The 17,002-nt window shown below is 44.2% G+C and overlaps 1 protein-coding gene across 3 annotated transcripts in view; it reads left to right on the forward strand.

Moving 5' to 3' along the window:
* The first annotated feature begins 414 nt into the window (after window positions 1-414).
* FSD1L (fibronectin type III and SPRY domain containing 1 like) overlaps window positions 415-17,002 on the forward strand; it is a 52,941-nt gene continuing 36,353 nt past the window's right edge. For 2 of the 3 annotated variants that reach the window (XM_080667943.1, XM_080667941.1), the window contains exons 1-2: window positions 434-613; window positions 15,041-15,136. In XM_080667943.1, coding sequence (XP_080524069.1) covers window positions 599-613; window positions 15,041-15,136 — 111 coding nt within the window. In that variant the 5' untranslated portion in view covers window positions 434-598. Of the gene's footprint in view, window positions 614-15,040; window positions 15,137-17,002 lie in introns of all 3 variants that reach the window. The other variant, XM_080667942.1, reaches the window with a different exon arrangement.

Raw genomic sequence — 17,002 nt, forward strand, 5'->3', positions numbered from 1 at the left:
CACTCCATCCCCATCCCAGCCCTTTCCTTCTCACTGGACAGCTGGGCCTGGGCTAGCCCGGCTGCTCCTCCAGCGCCAGTGTGGGGAGGCGTGCAAGATGGAAAGAGGGCCCATCTCAGTCCAGGGCCAGAGCTTTCCCTCCCGTGTCCTCCCCACGGGCCGGCTGCTGGATGCCCGATGGTCCATTCCAAGGCCTGCAGCGATGAAGAGAGGATGGTGGAAGGCGGGGAAGAAGAGCCGCTTTCAAAGGACCCGCGGGACAGAGGGGCACACAGTCCCTCTTCTCCGCCGCTCCCTCCTGGTACCCAACAAGGTCCAACCTGACCCGTCCGGCAGCAGCGCGCATGCGCGGGCGTTCCTCGTCCCGCCCTCCCGCAGCCGCCCTCTCACCCTGGCAACCGCGGCGACAACGGCGCGCGCGCGGGTGGGGCGCGGACGGGCGGGGCCGGGAGGCAGCGCTGCGGGCGGAGGCTGAGGCTGAGGCGGTGGCGCGGCCCAGGACAGCGGCCCCGGCTAGCGGTCTGGCGTGTCCGACCTCCCTTCGCCTCCACGCGGCTCTCGGACGCGGTCTCGGGCCCAGCGGACTTAGCCTCTGGCCATGGACTCCCAGAAAGTGAGCGAGGAGGGGGCGCGGGCCCGCCGGGGCCAGGCGGAGGGTGGGCGGGGCGCCCCGGGCCCGGTGGGCGGTGGGCGCGTGGTCGGGGGCCGGGCCGGGCCGCGGGGGGGAAGCCGTCCAGCTTTCCATCCCGCCTTCCTTCCCGGCGGGAGCGAAGGGGCGCCCGCCGGGCTGCGGGGACCGCGCCCGGTGACCCCGGCTGGCCTCTGCCCTACCCTTGGTCCTGGGCCCCGGCTCCTTAAAGTAAATAGGGAGGCGTCCCTCTGTCTTCATCAATAATTTCTACGGCGCTGTAGGCCTCCCAGCACGCTGGTGAGGGTTGTCCCCCTCAGCGGATGGGGAAACCAAGGCACCTGGGGTCCACCTGCTGACGCCGAGCTGGCGCCCTTCCCTCCACCCTGTCTGGTCCAGGACTCCTAGCACAGCCCTTGCTTCTTTATGGGCCGCCGGCTCTGCTTGGGACCGCCCCACCCCCTCGCGGCCGGGTCTTAGGCAGGTCTTAGTGGTTGGTGTTGGTTGAATTGACGGAAAAAACTCCGAGTTGTCAGGGCAGCGGTCGCACCCTCTTTGGCCAGTTCGCTGTTGCTGGTCACAGTTACCTTAGTGGTGATTTGTGGCATGTTTTATACTTTCCGAACAAGTTGAGGAAAGGATATAGAGACCTAGCAGGTCCAATTAAAAGAGACTTATTTATTTATTTTTTAGGTAGCATAGCCAATGTTTTGAATACAGTTAGAAGTGAGTTATTCCTATTCAGCCATAATCCCTATATAGAAACCCACCCTGTTCTCTTTGTTAGATGATAGTAATTGAAATATAGTACAGTAAGGAAACACAGTGTTATTAATAATGTAGCAGGGGAAAACAAGGGCATATCCAAGCGGCCATTCTTTTCTATTATTAGCTAGAAAGCACTGGAAAGACTTATAAAGACCTATAAGGACAATGTTTTCTAGAATTTTGCCTGGACTCACCTCCTTGAGGAGCACTAGGGGCATGAGAGGATAGTGTAGGGATGTGTTAAGTGTTGACTGTTAGAGTATTTAACAAAAGTGAATGTGATTTCATTGTATCTTGAAACTCAATTTGGTATACTCAGTTTTTATTTCTATGGCTATTTTTTTAAGAGCTACATCTTGTGTATTTTGAATATGTATACATTTAAAACAGCTCTGCCTAAATTTGTGAAACATTTCACAGCTTATTTAACTTTTTAGATAAAAGTCATATGTTAACGGAACGGATATTATTAGTTCAGGGCAAATGGAAGGGCAAAGACTTGGAGTCCAGAGACTTGGGTTCCATGCTGCTGTTTCCTGGCTCTGTGATGTGGAGCAAATCACTTAACTGTGATTAATCTATTTCCTCGTCTGTGCAGTAGAAGTAAGAATATTTTGTAGGGTCATTGTAAAAATCAGGTAAAAGAATTCATTATGAAAACACACAGTGTTTTTAAAGTTTCTAAAAATAAGCACTGAAATACTTCTTTAAAAAAATATTTTATTGATTTTTTACAGAGAGGAAGGGAGAGGGATAGAGAGCTAGAAACATCGATGAGAGAGAAACATCGATCAGCTGCCTCCTGCACACCTCCCACTGGGGATGCGCCCGCAACCAAGGTACATGCCCTTGACCGACCGGAATTGAACCTGGGACCCTTCGTCCGCAGGCCAACGCTCTATCCACTGAGCCAAACCAGTTAGGGCTGTAAAATAATTTTAAAAAGCATTTTAATATGGATCACCTTATTTTGCCAGGGCATGCATTATCTCTCACTTTCATGAGGACTCAAGGAGGTTGTGATTCCTGCAAGGTCATATCTCTAGCCACAGGGCTAAGATTTGAACTTAACTGGTCTCGTTCAAACATGATGTGTCTGAGTACCAACACATACCATGTGCAGTTTCCCCAGAGGAAGCAAAGAATTAGCTGCTCTTTCTTACTGGTACTAATATAGCTATTTGTGATAACTTTGAGAATCAATTTATCAATATAAAAAATGTGTTGAATTTCATTGGTGGTATCAAATAATATTTTAAATTAAAAAACTCTCTTGTTTTATAGCTTAAAATGAGTATCTAGTGTTAATACTTATAACCATGAATTGTTATCATGAATTACTACAGAATCAATTATATACAGGGTGGGGCAAAAGTAGATTTACAGTTGTGACTATGTGAAACAGTTTATTGTTGTACTAGAGGCCCGGTGCATGAAATTCGTGCACGGGGGTGTGTGTGTCCCTCAGCCCAGTCTGCACCCTCTCCAATATGGGACATCCCTCTCACAATCCAGGACTGCTGGCTCCCAACCGCTTCGTGTGCCTGCCTGCCTGATTGCCCCTAAACGTTAGGGCCTAACCACTTCTGCCTGCCAGCCTGATCACCCCCTAACCACTCCCCTGCCAGCCTGATAGATGCCTAACTGCTCTCCTGCCAGTCTGATTGCCCCCAACTACCCTCCGCTGCCAGCCTGGTCGCCCCTAACTGTCCTCCCCTGCCGGCCTGGTCACCCCCAACTGCCCTCCCCTGCTGGCCTGGTCACCCCTAACTGCCCTCCCATACTAGCCTGGTTCCCCCCAACTGCCCTCCCCTGCAGGCCTGGTCACCCCCAACTGCCCTCCCCTGCAGGCCTGGTCACCCCTAACTGCCCTCCTCTGCAGACTTGATCGCTCACAACTGCCCTCCCTTGCAGGCCTGGTTCCCTCCAACTGCCCTCCCCTGCAGGCCTGGGCCCCCCCCCCAACTGCCCTTCCCTGCAGGCCTGAGTCCCCCCAACTGCCCTCCCCTGCAGGCCTGGGTCCCCCCCAACTGCCCTCCCCTGTAGGCCTGGGTCCCCCTAATTGCCCTCTCCTGCAAGCCTGGTCCCAACTGCCCTCCCCTGCTGGCCTGATCGCCTACAACTGCCCTCCCCTGCCAGCCATCTTGTGGCGGCCATCTTGTGTCCAAATGGGGGCAGCCATCTTTGACCACATGGGGGCGGCCATCTTTGTGTGTTGGAGTGATGGTCAATTTGCATATTACTTGTTTATTAGATTGGATTATTATATATTAATTATTGTATTATTTTCCATACAAACAACTGTAAACCTACTTTTGTCCCACGTTGTACTTCAATTAATAATGAGGTAAACTGAATATTTATTTCTCTTTAAATAAGACAGTAAGTAATACATCCCTGGTGTGATTTTTCTTTCCTATTGTAAAATGTTACAATGAAATAGTGGCAGTGTAAGGAAAATGGTTAGGTATTGCAAATGGCAAAGAGAGAGGATTGCTTGAATATATACCTTTTGTAAGGCTTTGGGATTTGGGCTTTAAATTATTAAGAGGATGGCTTTGGAGCCAGGTCTCCTGTCCTATCTATGAGCTGAATGAGCGTGGGTAATTTGCAGTGTGTCTCTGTTTCCTCATCTATAAAATAGAGATAATAATTGTTCTTATCTCAGGGCTATTGTGAGTATCCTGTTAATTTTTAAAAATCATTTGGTACCTAGCACCCATGAGAACTCTCTGTTAGTATTGTTATAAATTTCATGATCTCACCTTTAAAATCACTTCCTCCTTTTGTTGATAATTTATGTAATTACTAGAGGCCCGGTACACGAAATTCGTGCACGGGTGTGTGTGTGGGGGGTCCCTCAGCCCAGCCTGTGCCCTCTCACAGTCCAGGAGCCCTTGGGGAATGTCTGACTGACGGCTTAGGGAAGCAGGCCTAAGCCGTCAGTCGGACTTCCTTAGGGGTCAGCTGCAGGGGGGTTAGTGAGGGGCGACTAAATGACTGAGCTCCTGCCACCACCACTGTGCTCGCCAGCCATGAGCCCGGCTTCTGGCTGAACAGCACTCCCCCTGTGGGAGCGCACTGACCACCAGGGGGCAGCTCCTGCATTGAGCGTCTGCCCCCTGGTGGTCAGTGTGCGTCATAGCGACTGGTTGTTCCGCTGTTCGGTCGATTTGCATATTAGCCTTTTATTATATAGGATTTTTCTAATTCAGTCCAGCCATTTGTTACCTTTATCCTTAAGTTTTAAAGTATGTTTTCTGTCTTAATATCTGTAATAAATGATTTCAAATGGTGGTGCCAAAGAAGAGTTGTTAAATCCTAATTGAAAGAGGATTGGAAGTTCTGATTCATGTAATCTGACAACAGAGATTAAGTTAACTGGACAGTCTTACAGAAGCTTGATGGTGGCAAGTCAGCAAATGGATTAGCTTGACCAGCTGCTCTTTTGTCCGTGAAAATAACTTGGACTTCAGTGTTGTGTTAGCAACAGATGCTCTGTTTGAGTAGAGGAAGAAAGCATAATTGCCTTGGGTATGTAAGGCATACTGTTGGATACGGAAAACCACAGTATTATCTCCTAGAAATAAACAGAGGGATTTTGTTTATATTGAGTTTCTGGGACACTTTTGCGAACAGGATGTGTTATGGATAGGTGGCTTTGTTTGATACTCAAACCTTTGATTATGTCCGTAAGTGGTTTTAAGATAAAATCCCAAAGGTTTCTTTACCTGATAAAATGTGTATATTCAAAGAAACCATTGATACAAATAAGACGTGCACCTTTTAAGAATGTCGGCACGTAGAATTTGATAGTTGATGTTAAATTTTGTACAGGAGTTCATTCACATTCATAGGGGTTGCTATTTCTAGGAAATGGTAGATGCTGTAGGAATAATAAAGGTAGAGAGGAAGGGGGAGGGATACCAGAGGAAGGATGTCACCAAAAGCAGACATTGTCAATTGTTTGCTTTTCTCCACTTTTTCTTGTGTATTATTTAATTTCTACTAATTGGAAAGGGTTAGTGACAGTCAGGTGAGGCTTGACTGTATAAGACTGGACAGTTCTTTTTCTTTTTTGAGGGAGGGTCTTGTTTTGTAAAGTAGACCTATGAACAGGAATAAGTGAGTTTTTATACACCCCAGCTAATCACAAATGCAAGCATTCCTGTGGAATGGATTAAAGTAATCTGGGATGATATACGAGGCGTGAGGTACCCTCCTCACAGGACCATACTGGCATACTTATGATCACTATATTTATTTATTTATTTTTTTTAAAAATAAATCTTTATTCAGATTATTACAATTATTTCTCCTTTTTCCCCCCATAGCTCCCCTCCACCCATTTCCCACCCCACCTTCTGCCCTTACCTCCCCCCCACTGTCCTCATCCATAGGTGTATGATTTTTGTCCATTCTCTTCATGAACCCCCCATACCCCTTTCCCCCTGAGAATTATCAGTCCACTCCCTTTCTATGCCCCTGATTCTATTATATTCACCAGATTATTCTGTTCCTCAGGTTTTTAATTCACTTGATTTTTAGGTTCGCTTGTTGATAGATATGTATTTGTTGTTCATAATTTTTCTCTTTACTTTTTTCTTCTTCCTCTTCTTTAAGAATATCTTTCAGCATTTCATATAATACTGGTTTGGTGGTGATGAACTCCTTCAGCTTTTTCTTATCTGTGAAGCTCTTTATCTGCCCTTCAATTCTGAATGATAGCTTTGCTGGGTAGAGTAATCTTGGTTGTAGGTTCTTGCTATTCATCACATTGAAAATTTCTTGCCACTCCCGTCTGGCCTGCATAGTTTCTGTTGAGAAGTCAGCTGACAGTCGTATGGGTGCTCCCTTGTAGGTAATCAACTGCTTTTCTCTTGCTGCTTTTAATATTCTCTCTTTGTCTTTTGCTCTTGGCATTTTAATTATGATGTGTCTTGGTGTGGTCCTCTTTGGATTCCTTTTGTTTGGGGTTCTGTGGGCTTCCTGGACTTGTAAGTCTATTTCTTTCACCAGGTGGGGGAAGTTTTCGGTCATTATTTCTTCAAATAGGTTTTCAGTATCTTGCTCTCTCTCTTCTTCTGGCACCCCCATAATTCTGATGTTGGTACACTTGAAGTTGTCCCAGAGTCTTCTTACATTATCTTCAACTTTTTGGATTTTTTTTTTTGCTTTTTGCTTTTTCGGTTGAGTGTTTTTTGCTTCTTTGTATTTCAATTCTTTGACTTGATTCTTGTGTTTCTCTATTCTGTTTCTGGGTCTCTGTATAATATTTTTTATTTCAGTCAGTGTATGTTTAATTTCTAGTTGGTCCTTTTTCATATCTTCGAGGGTCTCGTTATATTTATCAGCCTTTTCTAGGATATTCTTAAAAAGTCTTATAACCGTGGTTTTGAATTCTATATCCAGTCGTTTGTTTTCCTCCATTTCTTTCGTTTGTGATCTGATTCTTTGACCCCGCATTTTCACTGATTCCCTGAGTTGGTAAGGTAGATATTTGTGCTAGGTTTCCAATAAGGCCCAGTGGGTCTGCTTCCCCAGTTAACCTGAGGTGGACACTCTTGGTGCACCCCTTTGTGGACTGTGTGTACAGCCTTGTTGTAATTAAGTCTTTATTGTTGTTGGTATCACTGGGAAGAATTGACCTCCGGGTCAGTTGGCTATAAGGATCAGCTGTGTCTATGCTGGGAGAAGTTCGGTGCTGGAGACAGCCTTATAGGATTAGACTTGCCAAATTGCAATAGGCTCTGTGCTCAGCTTGGATGGGGTGGAGTCTCAGTCTTGGCTTCCTGTCAGCCTTGCCCTTGCGCGCATGTGCGCTTTCAGTCCTCTGCCTTCCCCAGCTCGAGTCTCCGCCTGAGAGTCCAGACTCCCCCCATAAGAGCGTGGGTCCCCAGGGGCTCGCCTGGAACTGGGGTTCACTGCAGTCAGAACTGGGGCTCAGTGCCGTCAGGAGCCTCTGACTCCCTTCCACTAGGGAAAGCCTGTGGCAACCTCCGCAGCCTTTGTGCGCACTGGCCCGCGCGCGCCTTCAGACTTCTGCCTTTCCCAGCTCGAGTCTCCGCCCGAGAGTCCAGACTCCCCCCATAAGAGCGTGGGTCCCCAGGGGTTCGCCCGGAACTGGGGTTCAGTGCAGTCAGAACTGGGGTTCAGTGCGGTCGGAGGCTTCCTTCCCCCTTCCGCCAGAGAAAGTCAGCCAGGCTCTCAGCCGCCCTTCCTCTCTGCGCGCACAAAGCCCCTTTGCCGTACCTCCAATTCTCTGTGAGCTTTTCTTTTTCCTTCTAGTTGTAGAATTTTCACTCAGCCAGCTTTCCTGTGGTTCTGGATGGTGTCCGTTCTGTCTTTTAGTTGTAGTTTTGAAATTGTTGTGCGAGGCAGCAGTTTAGGTGTTTACCTATGCCGCCATCTTGGTTTCTCTCATGATCACTATATTTAAATACAGATGTTTTCATTTCTCATTGAACTTGACAGTTTAAGAAATTAGAAATATAGTGAAGCAGACCTTTAAAAATTTTTTAACATAATGCTTCTTTGCAATGCCTAGCTGAATATACAAAGAATTATTCATGCAGCAAAAACATTGAATGTTTCCCTTAGTGTTTAACCTAGGATATTTTGAAGTTGGTGGATTTTGTCTCCATCTTTCTTTTTATATGTTTTATACCCTCAGTTGGCACTTTTTCCCAGGCACAAGTTTCTGATAGCATCTGATCTCAGTTATTGATACTTGTTGATAGCTAATTATATTTTTAACAAATTTATAATAAAGCGTTAGCACAGCCAACCTGTGTATTTTTGTTACATTATAAATATAAGTAATACAAGTTTATTGTAGGAAAATATAGATAAATAAAAAGAAAAGTCACCCATAATCCTGCCACCCAGAGATAACCTCTTTAACATTTGTATGTATTACATTGCAGTCTTTTTTTATGCATATAGAAACTTAAAAAACTATGGTATCATGTTCTGTATATCTATATATATAAAAGCCTAAGCGACCATCGCTACTGAACGGATGACTGAACAGGCTGTGTGGGGCGACCAGGCCGGCATAGGGGGGCAGTGAGGGGCAACTAGGCTGGTGGGGGGCTGTTGGGGGCGACCAGGCCGGCAGTGGGGGCAGTAAGGGGGCGACCAGGCAGGTGGGGGGCAGTTGGGGGCAACCAAGCTGGCAGGGGGGACAGTAAGGGGTGACCAGTCCGGCGGGGGGGGGGGCAGTTGGGGGCAATCAGGCAGGCAGGCAGGTGAGCAGTTAGGAGCCAGTGGTCCCAGATTGTGAGAGGGTTGTCCCGGATTGGAGAGGGTGCAGGCTGGGCTGAGGGGACCCGCCCCCTGGTGCACGAATTTTGTGTACCGGGCCTCTAATTGTTTTATAATTTGCCTTTCACTTAACATGTTATGGGTCTTTTACCATGTGAGTATAATTTTACAACACTTAATAATACAGCAGAATTCTTTTATATGGATGTGTTACTTGAATTTTAATCAGGACCCTTTTGTTGTACATATATCTTGGTCCCAACCTTTTAATGTTATAAATCACATTGAGATGAACATCCTTGTAGCCAAGTCTCTGATTAAACTCTGATTAAATTCTTATTTACTTAAGTTAGTAGAAATAGAATTTACTTAAAAAATTAGTAGAAATAGGATTGGATAGTCAATGTGTATATACTTTAAAAAATCTTTTGATGTGTATTGCCAAGTTGCCCTTCAGAAGAGTTTTTTCAGGTTATACTGCAGTATGTGAGAGTACCCCTACTTCCATTGCCACTCCGCCACCCTTAATTAGATGGTGGGACCCCTGATTTCCTTGGCCGAATATCAGCTTCCTAAACCTGACTGGATGGCATAGCCAGTTCACAGGTCACTGTACATGGATGAGGCTTCTTCAGCCTCTGAAACACTGTATTTCCTTAAATCCTAGGTGGGAGAGTTCCTCCTGTTTTGCCCTGATAGCTTACAAATGGGCTCAGGGTGGAAAGAGCATTCCTGCCAGATCGAATGAAAATTAGATTTTTTTTCCCCTGGGGATCACCTTAGTTGCATCTGTATATAGATAGTGTTCCAGCTTGTTTCACCATTAGAGAGGGCATGGCTTTCTACTAGCTAGCTACTTATGATGCTCAGATTTCTGTATTCCTCAACAATATATATTTCTAATTTTTCAGCTCCTTGCATTACATCTGAGCACAGTACTCTTGTTTGTGTTGCCATAGGTCTGGTCAGCTGGTAAGATTCTGGTTGTCTAGCTTACCAGCTGGATAGAGCTCTCTGGATTTCAACTCTTGTTACCTAATTCAAAGGAGAGGTCTGTGGTATAAAGCAGTGATTTCCAATTGGTGTGCTGTGGCAGACACACTGGGTGCCATAAGAATTTTTAAAACATGCAACACCTGACTATTTAGTCAGTGGCCTTGACCTCTTTTTCCTTAGATTGTCAAATTAAAACAACAACAACAGACAGTCAATACAACAATAGCCGTCTGATGTGAATGAATAAAAATTATACTTTTTTTTGGTCAGATTGGCAAAAAATATATGTATTTTTTGGTGTGCCGCAGATTAGTTGATGTGTGCCATGAGATTTAAAAAAGGCAGTGGTTGGCAGGCAGAAGCGGTTAGGGGCAATCAGGAAGGCAGGCAGGCGAGCAGTTGGGAGCCAGCAGTCCTGGATTGTGAGATCGGGCCTAAACAGGCAGTCGGACATCCCTCGAGGGGTCCCAGATTAGAGAGGGTGCAGGCTGGGCTGAGGGACACCTCCCCCTCCGTGCATGAATTTTGTGCACCGGGCCTCTAGTTATTAAAATATTTACACTTGTAGGTGTTTACAGATACAAGGCTTGTGTATCTGGGAAAATTATAAAATATAAATACTTCTATTTGATTTTTACTAAGAATATGAATACTTTGTTTGGGTCTTGCTGTTACTACCCATGGAGAGTTATTAAACAGCTATACCTGTGCTGTCCAATATGACAGTACTTGTTCCACATGCTATAAAAAAAAAGTGAAATTAAAGTTAAATAAATTTAGGTTCTCAGTTGCTCTATCTATATTTCAAAAGTGCATTAATTTCATGTGGCTAGTGACTTTCATATTGGACATCACATATAGAGGACATTTCCATCATAGCAGAACATTTTATTGGATAGTACTGAACTAGAGTGTATGAGAAAATTAAATAACCAAGTGTTTTTTTAAATAGGAAGCATTATCAAAAAGTCTGAGGCATTTGCTACTAAAATTACATACTTATTATGCTTCTATAGTATCTGTAAATATTACAATGAATTTTTGTAACTTAAGTTGCACATGTATTACCTTTCATATTTTCTAAAATATGTTTATTTTATAAATAAACAAAATGTCAAATTTCAGTGTCACTGTTTTTATTCCTATTATCCTGATTTTGTATTAGAAATTTCCATTTGTTTTTGCAGTGTTTAAGGTTTGGTTCTATTTCTTTGCCACAGCCATATAACTTAAAATAAAACAATTGATATTAATTAATAGTGATCATCTTCATTGTGAAAGGTATGATGGTGATTAATTTGTTTATTAGGAATAAGATTTTTAGAACAGTACACGTATATATCCCATCTTTTTAATTTTAGGTTTTTGAAAATTTTGAACAAGAAGCTTTATTTATTTATTTTTTTAAATAAATCTTTATTGTTCATATTATTACAGGTGTTCCTCTTTTTTTCCCCCTAGCTCCCCTTCACCTGATTCCCCACCCCACCCCATGCCACTGTCTTCATCCATAGGTGTAAGCTTTTTGTCCAGTCTCTTCCCGCACCCCTCACACACCCTGCCCCCTGAGAATTGTCAGTCCACTCCCTTTCTATGTCCCTGATTCTATTATATTCACCAGTCCATTCTGTTCTTCAGATTTTTTATTCACTTGATTTTTAGATTCACTTGTTGGTAGGTATGTATTTGATGTCATTTTGTTGTTCATAATTTTTATCTTTACCTTTTTCTTCTTCTTCCTCTTCTTAAAGAACACCCTTCAGCATTTCATGTAATCCTGGTTTGGTGGTGATGAACTCCTTTAGCTTTTTCTTGTCTGTGAAGCTCTTTATCTGACCTTCAACTCTGAATGATAGCTTTGCTGGGTAGAGTAATCTTGGTTGTAGGTTCTTGCTGTTCATCACTTTGAATATTTCTTGCCACTCCCTTCTGGCCTGCATAGTTTCTGTTGAGAAATCAGCTGACAGTCGTATGGGTGCTCCCTTGTAGGTAACTAACCGTTTTTCTCTTGCTGCTTTCAAGATTCTCTCTTTGTCTTTTGCCCTTGGCATTTTAATTATGATGTGTCTTGGTGTGGTCCTCTTTGGATTCCTCTTGTATGGGGTTCTGTGTGCTTCCTGAAGTTGTAAGTCTATTTCTTTCACCAGGTAGGGAAAGTTTTCTGTCATTATTTCTTCTAATAGGTTTTCAATATTTTGTTCTTTCTCTTCTTCTGGCACCCCAAAAATTCGGATGTTGGTACGCTTAAAGTTGTCCCAGAGGCTCCTTACACTATCTTCATATTTTTGGATTTTTTCTTTTTGTTTTTCTGATTGGGTGTTTTTTGTTTCCTCATATTTCAGATCTTTGGTTTGATTCTTGGGGTACGTTGATCTACAGTTGAGTTTCTGTATATTCTTTATTTCAGACAGTGTATGCTTAATTTCTGACTGGTCCTTTTCCATTTTTTTGGCATTCTCATTAAGGTCCTTGAAGGTCTCACTAAGCTCCTCGGAGGTCTCATCAAGTTTCTCGGTGGTTTTTAGAAGATTCTTGAGTAACCTTATAAATGTGGTTCTGAACTCTATGTCGTCCATTAGTTTGCTTTCCTCCATTTCTCTCATTCGTGACATGTTTCTTTGTCTCTGCATTTTGCTGCCTCCTTGTGTTGATGGAGTGGCTTTGTGTGGTAGGTGACCTATAGGGGCCAGTAGCTCAGCCTCCCCAATCACCTGAGGTGGATGCCTTTGGTACACCCCTTTGTGGGCTGAGTGCAAAGTCTTGGTGTAGTTAAGCCTTGATTGCTGTTGGTACACTGGGAGGAATTGACCTCCAGGCCAATTGGCTGTGAGGACCCGCTGTGTCTATAATGGAAGAACTGCTGCGCTGGAGACACGCTTATGGTGCAGGACTTGTTTCAGTGGGGCTTTGGTGCTCACTGAGTCTGCCTCTTGAATGTATCACTTATGGATGTGAGGGGTTGAAATTTGGTGTCTCACACTGACCACTAGGTACACTGGCTTCTGGATCTCCAATGGGGTGCAGGTCAGCTACTGTCTGAGGCCACCCAGCAGGAGCTACAGTAAGAACTACAGTTTTCTCTTCTTTGCTTGGGGTTTGGAGGTTTTGGAGCTGTCTGACCCGGGCTGCAAGTTTGCTAGGTTAAGCTGCGATAGGGCAGGTCATTCATATGCTAAAGCCGCTACTTGGAGCTTGGGTGGGTTCGTAGATTGTGCAGGGCGGAGTCTCAGGGTGTGACTAGGCTAGGGCGTGGCAAACAGCGATTGCTGCCAGTAAGCCGGCTCTGCGTCTCCGACTGTGTCCCCGCGTCCCGCGCCCCAGCACAAAAACAATTGTTCCTGCGCGCAGCCCTGCAAGCAAGCCTCCCTCACTTTCCGACCCCATGGCAGACAGTCCAGCTTCTCCCCGTAGGAGTTTGGGTTCCCCCGCGTCTCCCCAGAAACGAGTTCGGAGTAATTGGGAGCTTATCTCCCTTCGGGTTGAAAACAGCAGCGTTCTCAGTCACCCTTCGCCAGCCCGATTCGCACGTCTCCGTACCTCAGCTTTTCAGCACTTGTGCACCCCTCAATGCTGTTTTCTCTTTCCTTCTGGTTGTAGAACTTCCACTCAGCCAGCTTTCCCGTGGTTCTGGGTGATAGACGTTTTGTCTTTTAGTTGTAGTTTTGAAATTGTTGTGCGAGGCAGCAGTTTAGGTGTTTACCTACGCCGCCATCTTGGATCTCTCTTGAACAAGAAGCTTTAGATTGCACCTATTTATTATATAACTAGAGGCCTAGTGCACAAATTCGTGCACCGGTGGGGTCCCTTGGCCTGGCCTGCGGGGATCAGGACGAAACCGGCTCTCCGACATCCCCCAAGGGGTCCCGGATTGCAAGAGGACGCAGGCCAGGCTGAGGGAACCCACTGGTGCACGGTGCACAGGATGCACCGGGCCTCTAGTATGCATATAAGATCTTTGGTTAATCTCTTCTTGCCCTCCCCTTTTCCCTCTGAGATTCATCAGTTTCCATGCCTGTGCATTGAGCTTCTGCCCCCTGGTGGTCTGTGTGCATCATAGCTACCGGTAAAATGGTTGATTAGGCTTTTATATATATAGATATACTCTTAAATAAAGGGTTTATTTAGAGAATTAGAGGCCCGGTGCACGAAATTCGTGCATGGGGGTGTGTGTCCCTCAGCCCAGCCTGCACCCTCTCCAATCTGGGTCCCCTCAAGGGATGTCCAACTGCCCGTTTAGGCCCGATCCCAGTAGGATTGGGCCTAAACGGGCAGTCAGACATCCCTCTCACAATCTAGGACTGCTGGCTCCCAACTGCTCACCTGCCTGCCTTCCTGATTGCCCCAACCACTTCTGCCTGCCAGCCTGATCACCCCCTAACCACTTCCCTGCCAGCCTGATTGATGCCTAACTGCTCCCCTGCCAGTTTGATTGCCCCTAACTGCCCTCCCCTGCAGGCCTGGTCACCCCTAACTGCCCTCCCCTGCAGGCCTGGTCCCCCCACAACTGCTCTTCCCTGCAGGCCCAGTTTCCCCCAACTTCCCTCCTCTGCTGGCCTGGTCACCCCTAACTGCCCTCCCTTGCAGGCTTGATCACCCCCAGCTGCCCTCCCTTGCAGGCCTGGTCCCTCCCAACTGCCCTCCCTGCTGGCCATCTTGTGGTGGCCATCTTGTGTCCACATGGGGGCAGTCATCTTTGACCACATGGGGGCAGCCATCTTGTGTGTTGGAGTGACGGTCAATTTGCATATTACTCTTTTATTAGATAGGATAGAGGCCTGGTGCACGGGTGGGGGCCAGCTGGTTTGCCCTGAAGGGTGTCCTAGATCAGGGTTAGGGTTCCCTTGGGGCGTGGGGCGGCCTGGGAGAGGGGCCTGTGGTGGTTTGCAGGCTGGCCACGCCCCCTGGCCACCCAAGCTGAGGCCCTGGGATTTGGGATTTATTTATCTTCTATAATTGAAACTTTGTAGCCTTGATCAGAGGCCTGGGCCGGCCAGGAAGTTTGGCTTCCTCCATCGCCGGGGAAACCCAAGCTTTCTGCTTGCTCCGTGGCCACAGCCATTTTTGTTGGGATTAATTTATTTTCTATAATTGAAACTTTGTAGCCTTGAGCAGAGGCCTGGGCCGGCCAGGGTGTGCAGGAAGCTTGGCTTCCTCCATTGCCAGGGAAACCCAAGCCTCCTGCTCGCTCCTTGGCCGCAACCATCTTGGTTGGGTTAATTTGCATACTCACTCCTGATTGGCTGGTGGGTGTGGCTTGTGGTGTAGCAGAGGTACAGTCAATTTGCATATTAGTCTTCTATTAGATTAGATAGGATTGTTGTTAATGAAGGTTGTAATTCTTTTTTATTAAAACATCATGATGTTTCTTTTTTTTTATTCTAGGAAGCTTTACAAAGGATCATTTCAACTCTGGCAAATAAAAATGATGAAATTCAGAACTTTATTGATACACTAAATCAAACACTAAAAGGAGTTCAGGTATGAATTTCTTTTAAAAGTTTGTGTAAATATTTTATAATGAATGATTGTTGGATCAAATCAGAAGTATAAAAACACCTTATCAACTCTAGATTATAAACTAGTGGAGATGAGAGCAGGGTTTTTAATCATCAGATAAAAATACTTCCTTTGCTATTCTTGCATTCTCCATGGAATGATCAAGTAGTAAGGGAAAAAGAAAACTCTGGAATTATAGTTCTAGGAATACTGTAGTGTTCATTTTCCATTTTATTTTTGTCTTTTCTATTTCTAACTAAGAGCAAATTGTATCTTTCAAAAGTACTGAGAAGCTAAACATTCTTTTACAGTAAATAATGGAAGGAAAATGTAGATAGTAAAAGGTCTTCTCATAAAACCAGATGAATGTAAAACATAAAAGTAAAAGGTAAAGTGCCCAATATAGTGTTAACTATATTTACATAGTTGTGTAACAGGAGGGAGAGGAATACTTAAGGAAATGGTCCCAGATTTGGGGAGATAATCCATACTGTACATCATCAAATAAGCTGGTGATGCTTTCCCATGAATATGTCTTAATGAATTTAAAGGACTTTTTTTTTTTTTTTTTTTTTTTTTTTTTTTTTTTGTCGACAGTGAATTCTTTTCTATGGTTTTTGTTTGTTTTAACCTAGGTAACCTGGTCCTTGGCCTGTTGGACCTTAGAGTCATTGTATTTCACTTACTGTGTTTACTGTAATTGGAAGTCAGTTCACTTCACCACTTTAGCAGTCTTTCTCAAACTATTCTAATGGAAAATTTGGTGAATTCACAAATCCACTTTTTTAAAGTAAGCAAAACTGAAAGTTATAAAACTCTTGATCTATGGGTGAGAGAATCACGACATTTGACATCTGAACAAAGAGACCAAAAGATAGAACTAGCCCAAAATATTTTTCTGATTGCCAGATTAATAAAACTACACCTTGGCATTCAAAAAAAAAAAAAATAGCAGGGTAATTAAACTAGATTGGTCACTGAAGAAGGGTGCATACAAGGGAGTAAGTCAGACACTATAAGAATGTGTCAGTTGGTTATTGAGGGGAAAAGAGTAGTCCAATTCCTTTTGAATGAGTAAACTGAAGTCCAGGAATTTACGTGGCTTGTCCAAGGTTGTATTATTATTGACTGATGTGGGATTTAAGTCTTCTGCCTTCTAGACTGCATATTTTTTCTTCCACAGCTTGTTTTTACCATTGTAAATAAACTAGTAAAATGATTAACACCACTTTTGGTAAGACTCTGGTGTGATGATGTCTGGTTTTTATTAACATAAGCAAAAGTTTGGATTATGATATTACAATAGATTGTATTTATTAGTTCTCTGAGTGCCAATTGGCTTCTCTTAATTGAATGATTAATTTAAGTTGAAAAATGCCTTAAGATAATGTCTTCTATCTCATAATTGTTGCAAGTACTGTATACATATGGCTTACCTAAGGATTTCAGAGATATTTTAAATTATTTCTTGTTGAAATAATAGCATATTGCTTAATGAGGCAGTGAGAAGTCAATGGACTTGAAATGCTTTATTAATTCTGCCACTAGCAAATAATGGCATAGCTTTGGGCAAGTCACTTATGTGTCGTTTATTTCATAAAATTTAGCAGTTTGACTACAAATTGTAGTCATAGATGATTTTTTAGGTTCCTTCTAGCACTAAAATCCAGTGTTGATAAATCTCTTAGAATCTAGTAAGGAACTGCTTAGTCTTTAAGTTCTGTATATCTTTTATAAATACAGTATTTTAGACAACCTGAAAGATTTAAAAATGTACACAAAATCAGCCCCACCCCTATATGTCGAAGAGTTATAGAATAAAAATCTCTGAAATGTTTTATTAAAATG

Source organism: Plecotus auritus, assembly GCF_963455305.1.
Source record: "Plecotus auritus genome assembly, chromosome: 5".
NCBI classification, from domain to species: domain Eukaryota; kingdom Metazoa; phylum Chordata; class Mammalia; order Chiroptera; family Vespertilionidae; genus Plecotus; species Plecotus auritus.